The sequence below is a fragment of the Heptranchias perlo genome, chromosome 9, assembly GCF_035084215.1.
Source record: "Heptranchias perlo isolate sHepPer1 chromosome 9, sHepPer1.hap1, whole genome shotgun sequence".
Lineage (NCBI taxonomy): Eukaryota > Metazoa > Chordata > Chondrichthyes > Hexanchiformes > Hexanchidae > Heptranchias > Heptranchias perlo.
The window spans coordinates 62,606,699-62,627,042 of NC_090333.1; the positions used below are offsets into that span (position 1 = coordinate 62,606,699).

General features: G+C 39.6%; 1 protein-coding gene across 4 annotated transcripts in view; it reads right to left on the reverse strand.

The window, feature by feature from the left end:
* nek7 (NIMA-related kinase 7) overlaps positions 1-20,344 on the reverse strand; it is a 188,522-nt gene that overhangs the window by 67,731 nt on the left and 100,447 nt on the right. For all 4 annotated transcript variants that reach the window (XM_067990628.1, XM_067990631.1, XM_067990629.1 and 1 more), the window contains exons 4-5: positions 7,827-7,967; positions 4,428-4,490 (exon numbers count right to left, since the gene is read on the reverse strand). In XM_067990628.1, the coding sequence (XP_067846729.1) occupies positions 4,428-4,490; positions 7,827-7,967 (204 nt within the window). The remainder of the gene's footprint in view (positions 1-4,427; positions 4,491-7,826; positions 7,968-20,344) is intronic.

The following is a 20,344-nucleotide window of genomic DNA, read 5'->3' on the forward strand; positions in this document are numbered from 1 at the left end:
AGGGGACATGAAAGCGGGGACGCCACTCAAAGCGCTTCCACGTCTCACCCGTTCCCCCCCTCTCAACCAGTACACGCAGTGCTACCTCCTCTCCTGATGGCAGAGACTGCCCCTGCACAGGTGCAGGTAGAGCAGTCTTTGGCAGGGCCCTCGCGGGCTCCAAAACCCAGAGGGTATAGGCCGAAAGCATCTAAGCAGTCCGGGCATGGACATGAGCAACCTGCCACTAACTCTACTGCAGCCACAGGGGATACACCACATAGAAGTAGTAGGAAGAGAAAGGCTAAGGTTTTGTGATCACTAAGGGTATGCACAAGGGTGTTTAACAGACTGTCATGTTTTTCATTTATATTTGTGTTTTGATAAAGTCACATTAAATGTTATCATTCTCACCACTACTGCCACGTCTTGCCCATTCTTGACTGCTTTCTGTGATAGCGCCCTTTCATGTGCTTCATCACGAAAGACAAGACTTGATACGACCCAGTGGGTGACTTTACAGTGGGTGTATGTGTAGTTGCAGGACTGTTTTGTGCAGCGGGGGGTGGTGACTGGGGGTGCTGGTGTTGGTGCTGCTCTTTCCAGGTGGTGTGAGGACTGGACTATTCTCACTTTCTGATCTTATGAGAAGCGTTCACATATGAGTGACTCCTTGGCCTCACGAGCAGCCAGGTGAGCTGCTTCTCTGCCGGTGGGTTTGTCCTCCTCCTCCTCCTGCTCCTCCTCAATGTTCATGTGAATGCTGGATGAGGACACAACACACTACTATAATGTGACCCACTCTTGCTGGTGCTTATTGAAGCGCTCCCCCAGAACGATCGAGGCACCAAAATCACATCTTCAGCAGTCTTATCACATGTTCAATGACCAATCTGGTGGCGACGTGGCTGTCGTATCAACACTGTTCCTCGCTGATCGGGTTCCTCAGAGGTGTCATCAGCCACATGTGCAGGGGGCATCCCTTGTCCCCGAGGAGCTAGCCCTTAAGGATGTTTGGTGCATGGAAGAGATCCAGGATGTTGAGCTTCTTGAGTGTTGCAGGAGTTCCACAGGGCAGTGTCATAAGCCCAACCATCTTCAGCTGCTTCATCAATGACCTTCCCTCCATCATAAGGTCAGAAATGATGATGTTCGCTGATGCTTGCACAGTGCTCGGTTCCATTCGCAACCCCTTGGATAATGAAGCAGTCCGAGCCCGCATGCAGCAAGACCTGGACAACATCCAGGCTTGGGCTCATAAGTGGCAAGTAACATTCGTGCCAGACAAGTGCCGGGCAATGACCATCTCCAACAAGAGAGAATCTAATCACCTCCCCCTGACATTCAACGGCTTTACCATCGCCGAATCCCCCACGATCAACATCCTGGGGGTCACCATTGACCAGAAACTTAACTGGACCAGCCATATAAATACTGTGGCTACAAAAGCAGGTCAGAGGCTGGGTATTCTGCGGCGAGTGACTCACCTCCTGACTCCCCAAAGCCTTTCCACCATCTACAACGCACAAGTCAGGAGTGTGATGGAATACTCTCCATTGGATGAGTGCAGCTCCAACAACACTCAAGAAGCTCGACACCATCCAGGACAAAACAGCCTACTTGATTGGTACCCCATCCACCACCCTAAATATTCACTCCCTTCACCACTGGTGCACTGTGGCTGCAGTGTGCACCATCCACAGGATGCACTGCAGCAACTCGCCAAGGCTTCTTCGACAGCACCTCCCAAACCCGCGACTTCTACCACCTAGAAGGACAAGAGCAGCAGGCACGTGGGAACAACACCACCTGCACGTTCCCCTCCAAGTCACACACCATTCCGACTTGGAAATATATCGCCGTTCCTTCATTGCTGGGTCAAAATCCTGGAACTCCCTTCCTAACAGCACTGTGGGAGAACCTTCACCACACGGACTGCAGCGGTTCAAGAAGGCGGCTCACCACCACCTTCTCAAGGGCAATTATGGATGGGCAGTAAATGCTGGCCTTGCCAGCGAAGCCCACATCCCATGAACGAATAAAAAAAAGTGTTGGACTCAGTCAGAATGAACAAATCATGACAGCTGCCTTGGAATCTAGCACACGTGAAGAAATCTTTTGCAGTGGTCACAAATGAGCTGAGCGTTGATCGAGTGATCTCTCTTTCTGTTGATGAACAGTCCTGGCTCATGTGGAGGTGCTCGGATTGCACCCAATGCCTGTGGGAAGCCAGCCACGGAGTGGAATCCCACTGCCCTCTCCGCCTAGCTGAGGTCGTCCACGAGGAAGTTAGCGTATTGCGAGGTCCTGCGAAACACACCGTCAGTGGCCTGTCTTATGCACTTGCGGGCAGATGACTGAGAGACCCCGGCAATGTCACTGGTGGCACCCTGGAATGATCCGGAGGCAAAGGAGTTGAGGGCAGTGGTCACTTTAACAGCGACAGGTAATGAGATACCGCCAGACCCAGCCGCGAGTAGCTCGGCATGAAGAAGGCTGCAGATGTCTGTGGCCACCTGGCAACTCACTCTCAGCCTCAATATGCACTGCTCTTCAGAGAGGTCCAAGAAGCTCAGCCTTGGTCTGTAGATCCTCTGACGAGGGTAGTGCCTCCTATGGTTCCTCTCATACTGAGCAGGTGAATTCTGCAAGAACAATGATAGGAAAAGCTGACATCGAAGGATCAAAAAGTGACGTCGGTCCCTCTGTTGTTCCTCTCTGTGCTCTTGTGCAGGTGCCTGTGGCGCAGCACTGTATTGTGGAGCTACAAGTGGCGGAAGTGCATGCCTTGCCTGGTGAGGATGGTGATGTACTGATGAATGGAGCCATCGCGCCCCCCCCCCCCCCAATCCTGATGGTGTCAGATTAAGGGGGTCCGAAAAGTTGGTAAATATGTGCAAACAGAACAATTCTGAGTGGAAACCAAGAATTTTCAGTCTAAACACAAAGATCTCCCAGCCAAAGGTTTGTCTGAGAGAACTGAGTGCCCTGCTGCAATAACGCAGCTTTTGTCCCCAGCTGTTGAACAGGGATTTAAAAGTTCAAAATGGCTGCCGACTGAAACCTGACTACTTTCCCATGGTGTGTTTCACACAGCATAGGAAACATGTTGAGGCAGCGCTGAAATCGTTTACCTTCACTCCTTAATTAGATTTATGTACACTTCAAGTACTTCACTTTCTGGGTTCAGGAATGGTATGCGCACCCAGATAGCTCTGGGTTGTGCGCGTTCTTCGTTGTGTTGGAACGGGATCCCTGCCTACTCCTCAAAAACCCGATTTTCTTTGTCCCCCCGCCCCCGATGAACCTACACTTTTCTTTTAAAATCGTGCCCTTGGTGTCTACTCTTCGAAGAAAAGTCTAAAAAGAGCATCACCATTGGATCACTTTTGTGCAGTTCATGGTGGCAGCCTACGTGTAACATTAGTCGAGGTCTGGTGCGATGTAGCATTCCCATGAATGAGACATTGATTTATAATTTAAAAAACCTTGGTTTCATTATAAGTGTCGTGAACAGTTCTTTTATACAGAATCTTGGGTCTTCTTTTTCCCCATTACTGATCCTGAATAGGGATTTGATAGTTCTTTGTCAATTTCTACAGTTGAGTTCCAGTAAATAGCTGAGATTGAAAGCAGTGAATCAAAAATATTCCCCAAAAATACACAGTACTGAAGGCAAACCCACATGCAACTGAATTTATATCAATAAATTATGTGAAGCTCATAACTACTTACAAGGTAGATAAGCCATGTAGCTAAATTAGGAAGTGTTATTGTTTTATTATGTAATTAACCTACTAAACTAGTAAGTGGCTAAGCGTTAACCAGTTGAGAGAGGAGGGAAAAGTATTACTTCAAAAGACCTAAAGGGCTTCAAAATACCTAAAATTAATACATTATTCTTCATTCATTGTGCTTTGCACGCCATGGGTAATCTAGGCCAATTTCGTGTTCCCTTGAAAGAGATCCCATTGAAAAAGAGAGCTGTACTTTCATGGCTATTGTGGTCGTAGCTACAAGGCAAACGCAGGTGTATGGTTCACTTCGAATTTTTTTGGTAAATGTTCGAGAAACTGACTTGCCACAGATTAACCCATAAAATGGCCACTGGTACAGTGGAATGTTTTTAAAATTAACCCTACTCAATAAACAGGTGGTACCATATCATGATCACAATGAAAGTTGTCACAAGTACTGAAGGTTTATGCTGTTAGCAGTATTATACAGTTACTGTACATAACAATGGTCTTGGCTCTCTCAACAAGGTATGGAGAATCCAATGTATTTAGTTATAAGATAAAGATTGTATAAGTATTTTCTGTAGTCTTCTTTGGTTGTTTCTATAAATAGGTCAGTATCTGCCAGACAACTCCAACTACGTGAATATTAAAAAAATTGTTACAATTAATTTTCCCCAGTTTCTAGTCTAGTTCTCATACCATTCTTACCTTTAAGAGATCTATTTCTTTTATGCAATCTTGACGAGCTTTGGCATCCATCATTTCAAATATCTAAAAAAAAATATTAATATAAGGTTTCCTTTTCATGCCCGATACACAAAAGTACTAATACAAATAAAAATTCTATTCTACTTTCTCCACGTGAAGACCTGTATTTTCCCCTGTACAAAAACATTGATGCAATGATTCTTTTAGAAGCACAATTTGCAAAATACATCTAAAAAAGCATAGAGCAATATTTAACCAAAAAAAATGATGCATGCAAAAATAACTGTCAATCAATATAGAGAGTGTCATATGTATGGTTTGGAGATGCATTTCATAGAAATACGTGAATTTTATATTACACACTAGCAAATCTCCTGTCGTATTACATATTGTGAGTCAGTTATAAAGCCTTCGGCTGGAGCAAATGAGAAGGAGGGGGTGGGAAGAGGGAATGAAAAATAATTAACTATGATTCAGACTAGCAGAAGTTTGAAAGGTCGCAAGTATTACATTTACAGGAAATACGTTCAGTACATAAAACTTTGAATACATTAGTGGACTTTCTGTAGCATTGCTCACGGTAAGTCAAAGGATCTGCAGATTTCAAAGAAAGGCTTGCATTTATATAGCACCTTTCACGACCTCAGGATGTCCCAAAGCGCTTTACAGCCAATGAAGTACTTTTGAAGTGTAGTCACCGGCTTATAATTAGGAATGTTTATGCCATGTAACACAACAATGTAATATTATCATGGCTATTAATTTATTAATCTATATCATAACTCACTTTCTGTCATGCAGTAAAAGTTCCAATTATTACATACTAGTGTATCCTCTGATTTACAGTGATGAATAGAAAAATAGATCAATCCTTCAGCCATTCATTTATTAAGCAAAATGTCCATCTCTGAGTTGTGATAAATTCCTTGATCAGAAGGCATTCTTTGGCTTGATCTTTTATGGTTGTTCACAATGTTGACTTGATGACAGTTAGAAATTTTCCATTCTAAACATTAGCCTGTCTTCTCTCTTTCAGACACTGATGGATCTACATTTACTGTTTTTAATTTTAGATCTCCCATTTTTGCAGTTTTTCTTTGTATTGCCTCCAGTCAGCTGTGACTGGTTCAGAATATCTTATGAAGTACATCAGCAACAGATTTACATTGCGACTAAATAGGTAGCATTACAGTTAGGTACGGTAACATAGAGATTGTTACTGGACTGATAATGCATGTTCAAATCCCACCATGGCAGCTTGAATTCAGTTCAAAAAAAATAAAATCTGGACTAAAGAGCTGGTATCAGTAAAAGTGACCATGAATCTGTTGGATTGTCGTAAAAAACCCAACTGGTTCACTAATGTCCTTTCGGGAAGGAAACCTGCTGTCCTTACCTGGTCTGGCCTATGTGTGACTGATGTCCCATACCAACGTGGTTGATACGGAGGGTTCATGACCATCCCCATCCTCAATGATGGCAAAGCCCAGCACGCGAGTGCAAAAGACAAGGTTGAAATGTTCATAACCATCTTCAGCCAGAAGTGCAGAGTTGATGATCCTTCTCAGCCTCCTCCCAAGGTGCCCACCATCACAGATGCCAGTCTTCAGCGAATTCAATTCACTCAACATTATATCAAGAAACAGCTGAGTGCACTGGAAATCGTAAAGGCTACTGGCCCCAATAACATCTCAGCTGTGTTGCTGAAGATCTGTACTACAGAACCAGCAACGTCTCTAGCCTAGCTTTTCCAGTACAGCAAGAACACTGTCATCTACCCAACAATGTGAAAAATTGCCCAGGTACATTCTGTCCACAGCAAGCAGGACAAGTCCAACTCTGCTAATTAACGCCATATCAGCCCCCTCTCAATCAACGGCAAAGTGATGGAAGGAGTCAACAGTGCTATCAAACGGCACTTACTCACCAATGATCAGCTTGAGTTCTGCCTGGACCACTCGGCTCCAGACCTCATTACAGCCATGGTCCAAACATGGACACAAGCTGAATTCCAAAGGTGATGTTAGAGTGACTGCTCTTGACATCAAGGCAGCATTTGACGAGTGTGGCATCTAGTCAAACTGACGTCAGTAGTAAAGAGGGGAAAACTCTCCAGTGTCACACCTAGCACAAAGGAAGATGGTTGTGGTTGTCAGAGGCCAATCATCGCAGCCTCAGGACATCGCTGCAGGAGTTCCTCGGGGTAGCATCCTAGGTCCAACTATCTTCAACTGCTTCATGAATGACCTTTCCTCCATCATAAGGTCAGAAGTGGGGCTGTTCGCTGATGGGTGCACAGTGATCAGCTCCATTCATAATTCCTCAGATAATGAGGCAGTTGATAACTGCATGCAGCAAGACTGGACAACATCCAGGCTTGGGCTAATAAGTAGTAAGTAACATTCACGCCACACAAGTGCCAGGCAATGACTATCTCCAACAAGAGAGAGTCTAACCATCTCCCCTTGACATTCAATGGCATTACCATTGCCAATCCCCCATCAACATTCTGGGAGTTACCATCAACCAGGAACTCAACTGGACCAGCCACATAAATGCTGTGGCTACTAGAACAGTTCAGAGGCTGGGTATTCTGCAGCGAGTGACTCACCTCCTGACTCCCCAAAACCACTCCACCATCTACAAGGCACAAGTCAGGAGTGTGATGGAATACTCTCCACTTGCCTGGATGAGTGCAGCTACAACAACTCAAGAAGCTCGACACCATCCAAGGCAAAACAGTGCGCTTGATTGGCATTTCATCCACTAGCCTAAACATCCACTCCCTTCATCACCAGCATACCATGGCTGCAACGTGTACTATTTATGGAGTTCAATGCAGCAATTCACCAAAGCTTCTTTGGCAGCACCTCCCAAACCCACGACCTCCACCACCTAGAAGGACAAAGGCAACAGGTGCATGGGAACATTATCTCCAAGTTCTCCTCCAAGTCATACACCAACCTGCCTTGGACGTATAACACCGTTCCTTCATTGTCACTGGGTCAAAAATCCTCGAACTCCATACCTAACAGCATTGTGGAAATACTGTCATTGCACGGACTGCAGCGGTTCAAGAAAGCAACCTACCACCACCTTCTCAAGGACAACGAGGGATGAGCCATAAATGCTGGCCTTGCCAGCTATGCCCACATCCAGAGAATGAAAACAATTATATGAATCATTGTTGTAGGCACTGAATATCATCGCACAACAGCTTGACATCACTAAAAAGAAATCTAAATTAACCAACACATTTCCGAAGTTGTCGAGGTTTGTACCTAAAGTCCATGTGTACAGAAATACATATGCGATTCTTGCTTCTGAGCTCTGGACCTATTGCTTTCGACTGTTCTTGTGGTACAATACTACTACTAAATTTCACTTAAATGTACCTACCTGCACTTTCTTCAAAGCTACAGGCATTCCATCTAATAGGCATGCTGCTCGATACACTTCACTAAACTGTCCACGGCCAATCTTCTTCTCTATTTGGAAGTTTCCCAGTGTATTGAGGCCCAAATCGGGACGCAGAGGCTTCTGTAAATTTGAAACATGCATAAAGTCAAATTTGGTGGCAAGAAAAAAAAAACACAATAATGTAAAAAATAGGAAAAGGCTGTTAAACACCATCCATTTCTGTTATCCTGACACACAATATTCTTTGGAAGTGAATTCTTAATTGAATGTTGTCAAATATATAATTCAGATATAAATAGCAATCCAACGCAGTACAATTCAAAGCATTTAGAAAATCTGGCAGAGATGAGGGTTAAAATTAGCATGTATCATTTTGATAATTAAAAATAATGTAAAATAAATACCGTATAGATCCAATTTGGAAATGACCCAAAATGCAGCAGCATTAACTGTTCTAGAACATTTGCTTGAACTTTTCTTTCACTGCATTTTTTAAGGCTCTTTGAGTCATACATCACTCCTCACCCATGAGGGCAGGCAGACTACCCTGCCAGTGGCACTCTTCAACCTGCTGCTGGAAAAGTTACAAGCTTTGTTTGAGGCACTTCCTCTGATTTTTCTTTCTATATGAATGGAGAGGGGTAAAGAGAAGGTAGGCTGGGGTCTTTGCTTGGCACCACCTCCTGAAAGTAATTTCAGAAGTCACTGTTAGGAATCACAAGTGCAAGTAAGTGTCTCATTATTCTGTAGAGCAGTGCATGGAAGCACTAAAGTATTGTGCCACCTGTCATTTTTGAACATATTCAAAAGATACAATTTCTTTGAATTAAGTTGAGAATTTTTGCCTTGCATTTTTTTTGAGAAAGTTGTCAAATCTTCACTTCATATGATATATAGGTAAAATGATTAGTCTAAAAGGTTCAAGTATCTTTCATCAATTTATTTCAAGACTATTGGTTGTAACTTGCATAAGGTGCAAGCATTCAGATTACTTGCAGGCAAAATGTGGATAGTTCATGTATGTTTATTCAACTACTGCTGTTATATTGCACTTAGTGTGGTGCTCGGGATCCCAATCCACAGGTCTTGCATAGCTGGCAGTAAACTCAGCTTGCCAGATTCAGTAAAGACAGCCAACCTGGAAAACTTTTTTTTTTAAAACCAGGTCTTCCCAGTGGTCCGTTTGGCAAATGTGGCAAGTTTACTCTGGGGTTGCCATCAGCTACGCAAGACCTGTGTGTCAAGAGCTGGTGGTCTTAGCACCCCACTAAGCACAATATAAAATAAGCGAGACAGAGGCCAGAAAAATGCCATACAGACCTTACTATTGATGGACATTAGATCAACTTGTTAAACTATTATGCGGTGTCTGTTTACTGCTACTGTTCTGGTACAAGCCTTGCTAATACTCGATTCTTATTTCAAATCAATACTTAAAATTAGAGGTTATTCTAGGCATTTTAATTTTTTTTCCCCAAAAAGAGATTCAACAGGATACCGTTACTCATCTACATATAACTTTAAACCCATTATATACTTCACAATTTCATCTCCCTAAATCTGTTCCAGCCTCCCCCAAATCTGTCTGCTTAGCTTCCTGCTTTAGTCAATGCCAATCTCATACTGTTTCTCTTCCCCAGCTCCTGCAAATCTTGGATCCAGTCACCACTTCTCAGCCTACTTGGATATTGGACCACTGCCTTCCCATCCCCTCCCCTACCTTTGCCCTTGAATTGTTCCATCCTTTCACTCTCTGAACCTAAATAAGGAACTGCTAGAAAGCTTTTGAAATAAACAATCAACTACTGTGTTCAAGACTTAATTAACTCTTAATAAAATTAGAAAACTCAAAATGTGCAGTAGGTATGCCAGCATCTGAAGAAGAGATAGTTTCAGGTTAACATTTCAGGAGAATGGTTCTGACAAAGGGTCTGTACCAGATACATTAACCTGTCTTTTCTCACCTCAGATGCTGACAGATCTGCCCTGTATTCCCAGAATTTTGTTCCCCAGATTTCCAGAACTTGCAATTTAAAAAAAAATTCTACTTACTTATTTCTGCTTTAGTTGACACCGTTTAGTTAATGTAATGTACCAACAAAAAATACATATGGATGGGTGGTGTCAATATTCTCCATTAATTTAACATAACAGCGACCTTTACTGCAAATGAAGCAATGTGTGATTGCTAAGTCTAACATTCTGCAACAGAAATTTACAGAATGAGTTTTGGAAATGCCACATGACAGATAACATATGCCATAAAGAAAATTCAGTAAAGATTAATGTTTTTTGACAGGTGCAGTATTCTTTCATTTAACACCACTGTTTTACCCTGAATTTACAAAAATCATGTCATGAATTTTGCTGGAATTGGCTACAAACACCAGATCAACTAATGTCTAATTCAATAAGCCAATCCAGCAAACTGTAGAAAATGCACCATTTGAGCATTTGTTTTTCATTTGTGCTATTTTAACACCACATTAGAGTAATGTAGACCTTTTGTACACTACTGCTCATTAAGAGTCCTGACAACATTGGAGGCTTTCTCCAGATTTTGTGTTTTTGTACTTTTTATTTAAGGCAAATGTCCTCTTCAACTATCCTACCTACCCCTTCTCCCACTTTATATTCTTCAAAGGCTAAGCACCAACTTGAGCCAAGGCTGTAGATGGCAATCAGCTTCCAACCCGCCATTCGGCACCTGTTTACAGTAACTTGCTGCAGATCAGGTACTGTCTAAAGTTTGGGGGAGGTGGAAACAAAATCAATTGTGTGATCCATCACTCAGTGGCACAACACACTGGAAACCCAACAAAAAAAAAGCCAACTCCAATAACCAAAGCTTGAGCACCTTCAGAGAAATTGATGCATTTCTGCCAGGTTCTCACTCTTATTAAACTCATCAGTAGTTGGATATTTGTGCACTAGCGGAAAATGCAGGTGTACCTGTCCCCTATCCTTTGTCCCATTAGATCATTAAGGACTGAAAATACTGAACATTTAAAAGACAAAATTTCAAAAAGGAAGCCCCATCTTGGTTGCTTTGGGCCCAGCCACAAACATCTCCCCCACCATGATTGCTAGTGTAGACAATAATGTCGTGAACATATAAAGAGATCTCCTATCCCTTTGTACTTTTAAAAAGAAAGGACACATGCCACCAGATTCAAAATAGTCAACACTTGAATTAAAATCAGTTTGTGTTAAGAAACAAAAATGAAAGTAATATTCATGAATAAAAATGTTTTTGATACTGACAGAATGCGAGTCTGTGACTGACTGACAGCTCTGAATGCTGCCATCAGCATATCAGAAAAAACAAAGCAAATAGAAACAGACCGAAAATAGAGGAAAAGTCAACATTTTAAATGTGTATGAGCTACAACTGCTGCCAATCAATTAAAATTCTAATGTATTTGATAGTATAGTGTATACAGTGCTAGCATAAATACAAACAGAGTTTAAAAACAGCATGGTGTACATTTTCAAATATTTCAGAATTTGTGAATTGCAGGTTCATTAAGTAGACCACATTTACAGCACTATTTTTTGTCTTTTTGGCGTATGTGATAACTTGACAAATGTTAGCATCAGCTTTTGAGGAACTATGACAACCACATGCTGAGAGCAAAGTCTCACTAATGTGTTCTGGCATGCAAGTCTGTAATCACACATTTACATATGCAATGACCTACATTTGCATGTCAGATCACACACTGTCTTGGTTTATTAAAGCCAGGCACCTCCCAGTGCACTGTGAAGACATTGGTGATATAAGGCCAGAGGGTGGTGTTTCTTGGCAGCTGAGGGACAAACTGCCACCTAGGATTAGGATGATGCAGGCTGAGCATTAGACACTTCATTAGAGGTAATCTGTTTAACAGTGGGCAGTGTATGTAAACTTCACAGCCTATTTGCAGCACCTTTTCCTCCCATGGCCTCTCTTCAAAAGGCCAGAGTAGCTGAGCGACAGCTTGTCTCATCTGCTGCCTTGTCCTGTCATACAATTTAGACATGGAGAGCTGACGTGAGGAACAGCATAACTGTACATCCCTAACCACCACTGGGTCACTTTTATTCACAATGCAATTTGTTTGTTTTTTGTTCCACAAACTCAATTTTGTACCAACAGGGGCTTTCATTCAGGTCAATGGAATGTGACTGATACAAATCAATTCTTGTTCCATGTTAAATTAAGCACTGCTACCCAAATTTAACAAAACAGAATTCGAGCTTCATGTAGCAACTCACATTTGGATACCCACGTTTCATAGAATTTTATATCTTTTTAAAATCCATTTAAAGGGAGCACGTTTACAGCTACTATCATCATGCTACATTTTCTAGCAGAAAAAGATTTTAAAATAATTAACAGAATTTATTAACAGCTGATATTGTTGGAAAATCAGAGAAATATAAAAAAAACTATTTTCTGAATTCACTTTAAGATTTCAAATCATAATATAAAGAATAGTAAAAGAATAAAATAGATTGGATGTATTCATTGTTTTCGAATGCAAAAAGCCATTATCATCATTATTCTTTACTAAAAAATGTAGTCACAATAAGTTCTTTCACTCCTGCATTACAATTGCTTATTTGGTAATTATGTTTCACTCCTTTAACTGATGGCGAATCAGGAGGACTGGCTGGTTGGGGATGCTAATACCAATAATGTAAGTGAGCTGCAGCTTCAGGTAACTATTTTGTAAACAGGATAGTACAGTTTCGACTCAGCTAATTTCACCTAGCCAACAATGTACTCTCTCATTAGGTGTTCTACCTATGAAATATTAGACTCCAGGTAGGAAGCAGAATCACAATTGTCTTAGTCCAACCATACCGAAAATGCAGAGCTTCAAAACTACCAACAAACCCTGTCTAAGGCACATTGCTCCTTCAACTGACAAAACAGTAATTACAGCAATACATACCTCATGCGTCATTTCCCTGTAACTAGTGTCTTTCTCAGTAAAATCCCGTTCTTCATGTCCCTGATCCAAGCGTCAAAACTACTTATCAGAACACTGTACAACACCTCTCTTCTATTATTTAGCACATGGAGAAAGAAAAAAGGTTGTGGAGGCCTCAGCACACACGATATGCAGCTAGAAAACTCCTGGCCACCCAACAAAAAATATCAACAACAGTAAACACTGCATAAAATAAAATATGATGAACCAGCTTTTCAGGCTGTAACATAATCATAGGATGCTGATGAAATTCTAAACTGCTTGAGCTGTACTCTCACAGTTTAGGAAATCATCAGAACGCCTGGAGTGTGTTACAACCTTGTAATACACTCTCACTATGACAAGTTAGAAATCCTCCTGCAAGCCAATACATCACAGTACAGAACCTCAAGCAATCAGCCTATATTGTTTTAGAACAAAAGATTCCTTGCACTCCAATGCACTGCCAGAAAGTACTGGGATGCAATCTCATGATGAATTCTCAATCATCGTTGTACTGTCAATGTGGCAGAATGAAGAAACCAGGTGCATTTGTCAAGACAAATCAGCAATTTCTTTTTAAAAAATCACTCTCTTAAATGATGTCAGGCACAAATAAAAAGCGGGGAGTAAGGTGTTCATTTTGGTATAAAGCAGTCTAATCGCCGATTTTACAAATTTGGAGATAAAAAGACAAACATCACAATTGCTTTATTCTGTGAGGATTTTACTGGTCAGAAGACTGCTGTACACCCCATGTTAGAGTTGTTGTCCTGTATTACAACCACATGGTATTTGCTAAGTTCCTTATGTAGCTATACTGCCTGATCTGTGCAGTAATGCCAAAGGTCAGTTAAAATTTTGACTAATTATTAAATGGTCAACTCCAAGCAGTGGATGTTGTGGTAAAAGTTAAATAATTCTAAATGTTGTAAACTTGGTGTGAAGGACAACAGTATGAAATGTTGTCACTGGGAATGCAAATACCTCAATTATCGGAGTCAAAAATGTAGCGGTTTCAAAAACAATTCCACATATTCAATCTACACAAGTGGTGCTAAATGCTAGAAACCAATTGACTGTTTTAGATATTGATCATAAACTGATAGCAAAAGTTAAGTTTAGTCTAGAAAGTTACTGGTCCATGACTGGGTTACAGAAGTGCAAGTATATTCCACATACACAGTTCACAATTTTCTCCATTAATCTGCAATGAGCAGACTCACTTATGAGTGCACTGGCGCTGGCTCACTGTTGTGCCTGTTGAGCATTAGAGGACTGTAGAAAATATAACAGTACTGTCTTGCCAACATAGCTTATTGCACATGTCACAATATTGTAAATGGCATAATGGATAACAAATGCTGTATTTCAGTCAAGCAATGTCAAATGACAAGAGTGAGAGTTGAGTTTATGGTCAAGGGATTCGTGTTTGTGTGAAACCCAGATAAGATTACAGCCTTGAAATTACATAAATATTTAAAATATCTGCTAGTAACGTAAAAGTTCATTAATCTTACTTTTTTCAACTACTGTCCTTTATCTGGAGCTATGTGATATAAGGAACGTTGCAGGTCAGCAGTCAGCAATTTTATTTTAGCATGTTGTTGCTGTTCTCATGTTAGTGACTAAAAATAGCGCTCTCCTCTTCGATAAAGGCAATTAAAATGTAGGATTGACAGAAACATAGGTAACTTTAAGAAAAAGTTTATTTTGAAAGCTACCTTAGCTAAGGTACTAGCCTCAAATCCCCTGAGCTAAGTTGACAGCACATAGCAGTGCAGTGTAAATTGAACAGAACATATTGAACTTGTTTGTGACAGATAATCAATGCAAGTTTATCAAGCGATAAGCCACAGTTAGTTACCAGCAACTAGCAGTCAGTACAAACTGTCATATGATTGTGGTACCAAGGGGTTAGGGGTAAAACAGTACTTGCTTTATTACTATCAAAATATTCCAAATTGTTTACTTAAGCTCCCATCTGTTCAAAGGTGATTCAATATTTTTTTTTTTTTTTTTAAAACACTTCAATAGTGTGACTACCCAGCATTAGGTGTACAGAATTTTTTTAATTCCCACACTTCAGACTGTTCATTGGCCAGTAATATTATAACTCTGTTCATTTCCACTGTGAACTGTTGGTATTTCATCTGTGTTGATCTAACAAATGTTTATATCTCAAGATTTTTCTGTGCCATGTCTACTAGATCACTTTCTTTCCAGAGGATGCTAGACCAAAACTTTTCGGTATATGTTTTTCATTCTTTCTCAGTGTCAACGTTATCAATGGTATCTCATTTTCGTTAGATTTTGTTTCTTCCTCTTCAGTGACTCGTTTCCACCATATACTGTGTTTTCTGTATATGATCAATTATTCCTGTTAGCCATAAATAACTGTAGCTGTAAATTCCTATTCAAATGCTTTTTTACCCACATTACACATTTTATGAAATTGTAGCCCAAATTAAACAGAAGGTGTTCTGTAGGGATGCTGAAATACTGGACAATATATAAAGTGTAAATTACTGGTAAGTAGAAAAATGTGCTAAACGGGTTTTTCAAGACTTGGCAAAATAAATTCTATCGAAACATTTTAAAAGTGGCAGGAAGCATTTGACACCTGCAAATTGGCAAACTGGTGACTTGGCTGTATGTGAAAACACCAACTAAGCAACATCCTGTAATAGTAGCAGCAAGTCATGTAAGAGAACTAAAAAGGTTCTCCATGGTTGTCAGAAATATCATATTATAAATACCATTTAAAAGCTACTTGTGTGGAGTTCAGACCATTGAATAGTCTTTGTTTTATTAGTTTAACATTCTTAATTTATTCAACTACAGAAACTGAAGCTGCTTTGCTAAAAAAAATCCCAATAATTATACCAGCTTTAAAATTGCGAGATTTAAAATTATATAAATCATTGTGGCCTCTAGAGCAGTATGTCATCACTTTTACACATGAATAATTTTGATTATAACAAGCTGCACCACATGAAAATGTTCACACACCTGTGGAGACAAAATTTGTTTTTTTTAAAAATGAAAAAAAATTTACAACAGAGGAAAAAATAAAACAAATAACTAATATTCTAACACTGAAACATTTTTGCTACTTCAGAAGTGATATGAAAACCAATCAAAAATAATTCATGTATCATGCTTAAACTCACTACCTAATATGCCACTCATCCTATTCCTAACTGAATGCCTTCACACAATCTCGCAACTGACTGCCAGCAATACTACAGCTGGATGAAACAGCCTTACACTAAGGACCCATACTCCTCTGCAGTCCCTACTACCTCCACACACCACAAGAACCCAACCCAAAATGCCAATACTACAAGTGAATCAATGCCTGCAACCATAATATTGCTCTGAAAATCTACATATAATTACAAAAAATTTCCTGGCACATCAGTCAGCCATCATTTTTATGGGCCACAATATGAACTGCAGTATGATGGGGCACAGCGCACATGGCCAGGACCTATTTGATCCACAAGTTGTCCAAAATCTTACATTTATTTGCCCAAGGCATTTAAATTTCTTATTCCTGCTTCCACTGATAACAAAGAACTTGCATCTATATAGCATCTTTCACAAGCTCAGGATGTCCCAAAATGCTTTACAGCCAATGAAGTACTTTTGAAGTGTACTCACTGTTGTAATGTAGGGAAAACACAGAAGCCAATTTGTGCACAAGGTCCCACAAATAGCAATAAGACAACGACCAGATAATCTGTTTTTCGTGATGTTGGTTGAGGGAGAAGTATTGGCCAGGACACCGCGAAGAACTCCCCTGCTTTTCGAGTAGTGCCAGGGGATCTTTTACATCCACCTGAGAGCACAGATGGGACATCAGTTTAACGTCTGATCTGTAAACACTCCCTCAGTACTGCACTGAAGTGTCAGCCTAACTTATGTGCCTAAGTCTTTGGAGTGGGACTTGAACCTACAACTTACTGACATTACAAATATAAAACATCATCCTAGTTTTGCTAATTAGAGGAAAAAAAGACACATTCTTTTGACATTTTTATATTTTTTTTAGGTGAAAGAACTGAAGCAGCATGTATCCTGTTAATGGTACTTAGTTACAATCTATTTAAAATTTTTGCATTTATTATTTGCGTGAATGTCGAAGTGTTAGCGATTCTCTGTCTGACCAATCAGATTGCAGAACAAGAGACCAGTAACCTTCAACCAATCATATCTCAGAACTTCAATCCAGCAGATCACTGTCCCTTGAACCTGAAACATGTAACCAGGTACCATATTTTAAAACTATTGTTGCATTATTATTAAACTAATCACATCCTACCAAAACAAATTTTCAACATATTATCAGCATGGTAGTTCCTTGTTCAGCCCATGAATTAAATGCAAACACTTACAAGATTTATGTGCTGTGTGTAAGACTATTATTATAGATTAGATAGCTATTGAAAGAGCTGGGGAAGTGGCAGAAAAGGTTATTATATATCAGCGTTTTCTTCAAAGGGTCAAGAGTTAATTCTTACTGCTACCTTTTTTTGAACTGATGATCCCTCTTCTTCGTACAGCAAAAAATAAAGAACAGAATATGACAGCAAGAAAGAAATTCCAGTCATTTATAGTCACACAACAGCAAGCTGGTGAATATTTTACAACAAGACTGCAATAAATGCCGGCCTCGCCAGCGACGCCCACATCCCATGAACGAATAAAAAAAGTCTAAACTAGAACCTAGACTAATTGTCAAGAGCCCACAGCTACAATGCCAAAATATACTGTTTTTTTAGTTCTCCCCAACACTACCTGTTTTGTACAAATGCAATGCCCCTGTTATAATTGGTAATTTGGTCAAAGCCCTGTCCTCATTTAGTGCTCCATCCCACAAACAAGGTTCTACATTAGTCTCAAATAATTAATTTACATCTGATAATCTTAGACACACAGTTCCACAATTAGGAAGAAAAGTGATAAAACAATAGATATTCAAGCCTAAAGCATCTTTTTGGTTACCAGTTGTTATTCTTTTTATTGCGAGTGAGAAAAGTTTCAGAAATTTCCTACACATGAATTAAAAGCATGACATTCTATTCCATGACCCCTGATGAAAAGGGAATTCAGGTCATGTGTAAAGCAGTTATGGAGCATAGTCTGTGGTGGAAACATGAAGGGATAACTGAGTACATGAATTATCATTTTAATTTTAAAGCAGTGAATTATCCCATTGGGAGCAGTTAAATTATGATTAACAGCCACATAATTTATAACCTTTCACACTTAGTAAGTTAGAAGCAAGCTTCCCCTCTGTTTAAAATGCCAGTTTCCAATATCATATGAATAAATCATTTAAAACTTTTTTCATGAGATAAAGAAGTGCGTTTTTATGGTAATGTCTACTGGACAATTGAGTAGCACGAGGATAATTGTCTCTGCACTTAAAATGAAGCTCAGCAAGAGAGAATTGCATTATACATTTCAAAAACAACTGAGGATACAGCCTCCACAGATTAAAAAAACAGCTTTCCATTACACTACTTCAGTTGGTTGTGAGGTGACGTTTCAAAAGTCCAAAAATATTCTTTAGGTTACATTCATTCTGAAGCTTCTGTATGATGTATTATGAAATTTTGACCCAACCAACATTGTAAAAGTGATTTTTCTCTCTTCCAATAGAAAAGTAGGCCAGGAAACTCTAGTTCTATTCACACCAGGTCTCAGTAGAAACTGTAATATTACACTATTTTTGGACTACGTGCCACAGCAATCATGCTGGATATGTACAACAGTCATTTCGGTTGTACTGAAAAGAATTTTATCTTGTCTGGAATGAACCTACCCTGTAATTTGAATTAGTTAGAAAACAACCGACTTGGGAATTACTGAGCCTTTTATTTTGAGGGTTCTGAATTTGCATTGTACTATTTTAGATCAAAAAAATTAAATTCCCATGCCTGGCCTTAATTCAGAGCAGACTGCTCCTATATATTTTGCGCATCTGAAACCAGATCGACTGCAATTGAAATGCAATACATGGGGACAAACATGTGGAAGGGAGACCACTACTTCAAAACTGAGCTTGACCACTGCTACAGGAACCATCATATTTTAATAAAAATGAATTAAGAGATTTGAAAAGTTCTTGCTGAATTTTATTTCACAATTAGAATGGTGGGTCCAAGTGATTGACTTCTATGTCGAAATTTGGGGGGGGAGAATTTAAACATCTGCTTACTTTGAAATTATTTATCTTCAGTTCTGCAGTTATTTCCATTGAACAATTCCCATAAACTCTAATACAAGACCTTTAAAATCCATTTTTATTGCTAATTTAACAATTTTTTTTTTCAAGTGTTCTTCCATTTTTATTTTTAGCATCAAAAGCCAGGAGCGAATCCAAGGGAAATAATTAGAGCCCTCAAAAAAGAGTAAATTCAGAGAAATCAGAGGGGAAAAAAAAAAATCCATTTTTATTTTGAACATGAAGATGCAAAAAACATGCAGAAGAGCAACAAGGCACAGTTGAAATAAATGACAACCTATAATTATTTACACAATTCGCAAAAGCTACTTTTATGGCCTCAATGGCAGTTCCAAAAGTAATGTAATTTCATGAATACTAAACATCGTCAATCTATTTTAGCAATAAAATACATTTAGAATATTTGTGAATGGATTCTACTGCAAAAAGTTAACTGCTAAAATTCATGTTTCAGTTGCATATCATCACAGTATTGGGAGGAACAAATATTTTTAAAGCCTGACTGAAATAATATAGTTGATGCTAACATTGAATTTTGCAGTACATGTTGTGAACAATATACTGCCATCATTATAGGCTGCATATAGTGACACCACTATTCCAGGCCAGAATGGAGATGATTAGGTAATTCCCGCGTCAATCACGCCTTGGCACCCCTTGGCTGTATACTGAACAAGTTAATTGGACAACATAATTTTCCTATACATTGGATTGACAATGGAGACTGCATTGCTGCACTTGACTGGGATTGATTTAACGCACATAATTTGTATGTAACTATCTTCCACTCACTGCAGCTTGCTGGAGAAATCACCCTGCCTTTATCGGGAGAAGTCGCTACAGCTTCGTTCATGAGTTCTGTTTGTTGCAGTTTGTAGAGACTCTTTTTAAATAGACTCTGTAAATAGACTTTGTTTGTTTTGCTGTTTGCTGAATAAATAGACTTTGTTTGTTGTAAAATACACTGCTGTAAGTTCTGCCGTAAGTCCCACCCCGCCTCATTGGCTGATACAGTGATGTCAATATACACTCCGACCATTACATGCAGTGTATCCATTTTTTTAAAATAATGTAGCTTTGGTCATTACAAAGCTCCTCAACATGCGTCCTTACATTATGGAGGCAAAGTACGTACATCTCTGGACCTGACTTTTTGAAAAGAAAAAAAATGGGAAATTTCAGATTTTATTTCTCAAATTCAGAAATTTATCAACAGAAATTGATAAAGTGATTTTCAGTATTTATAATGATTTGTTTGCAACAGAAAGCAAACAACAGTAATT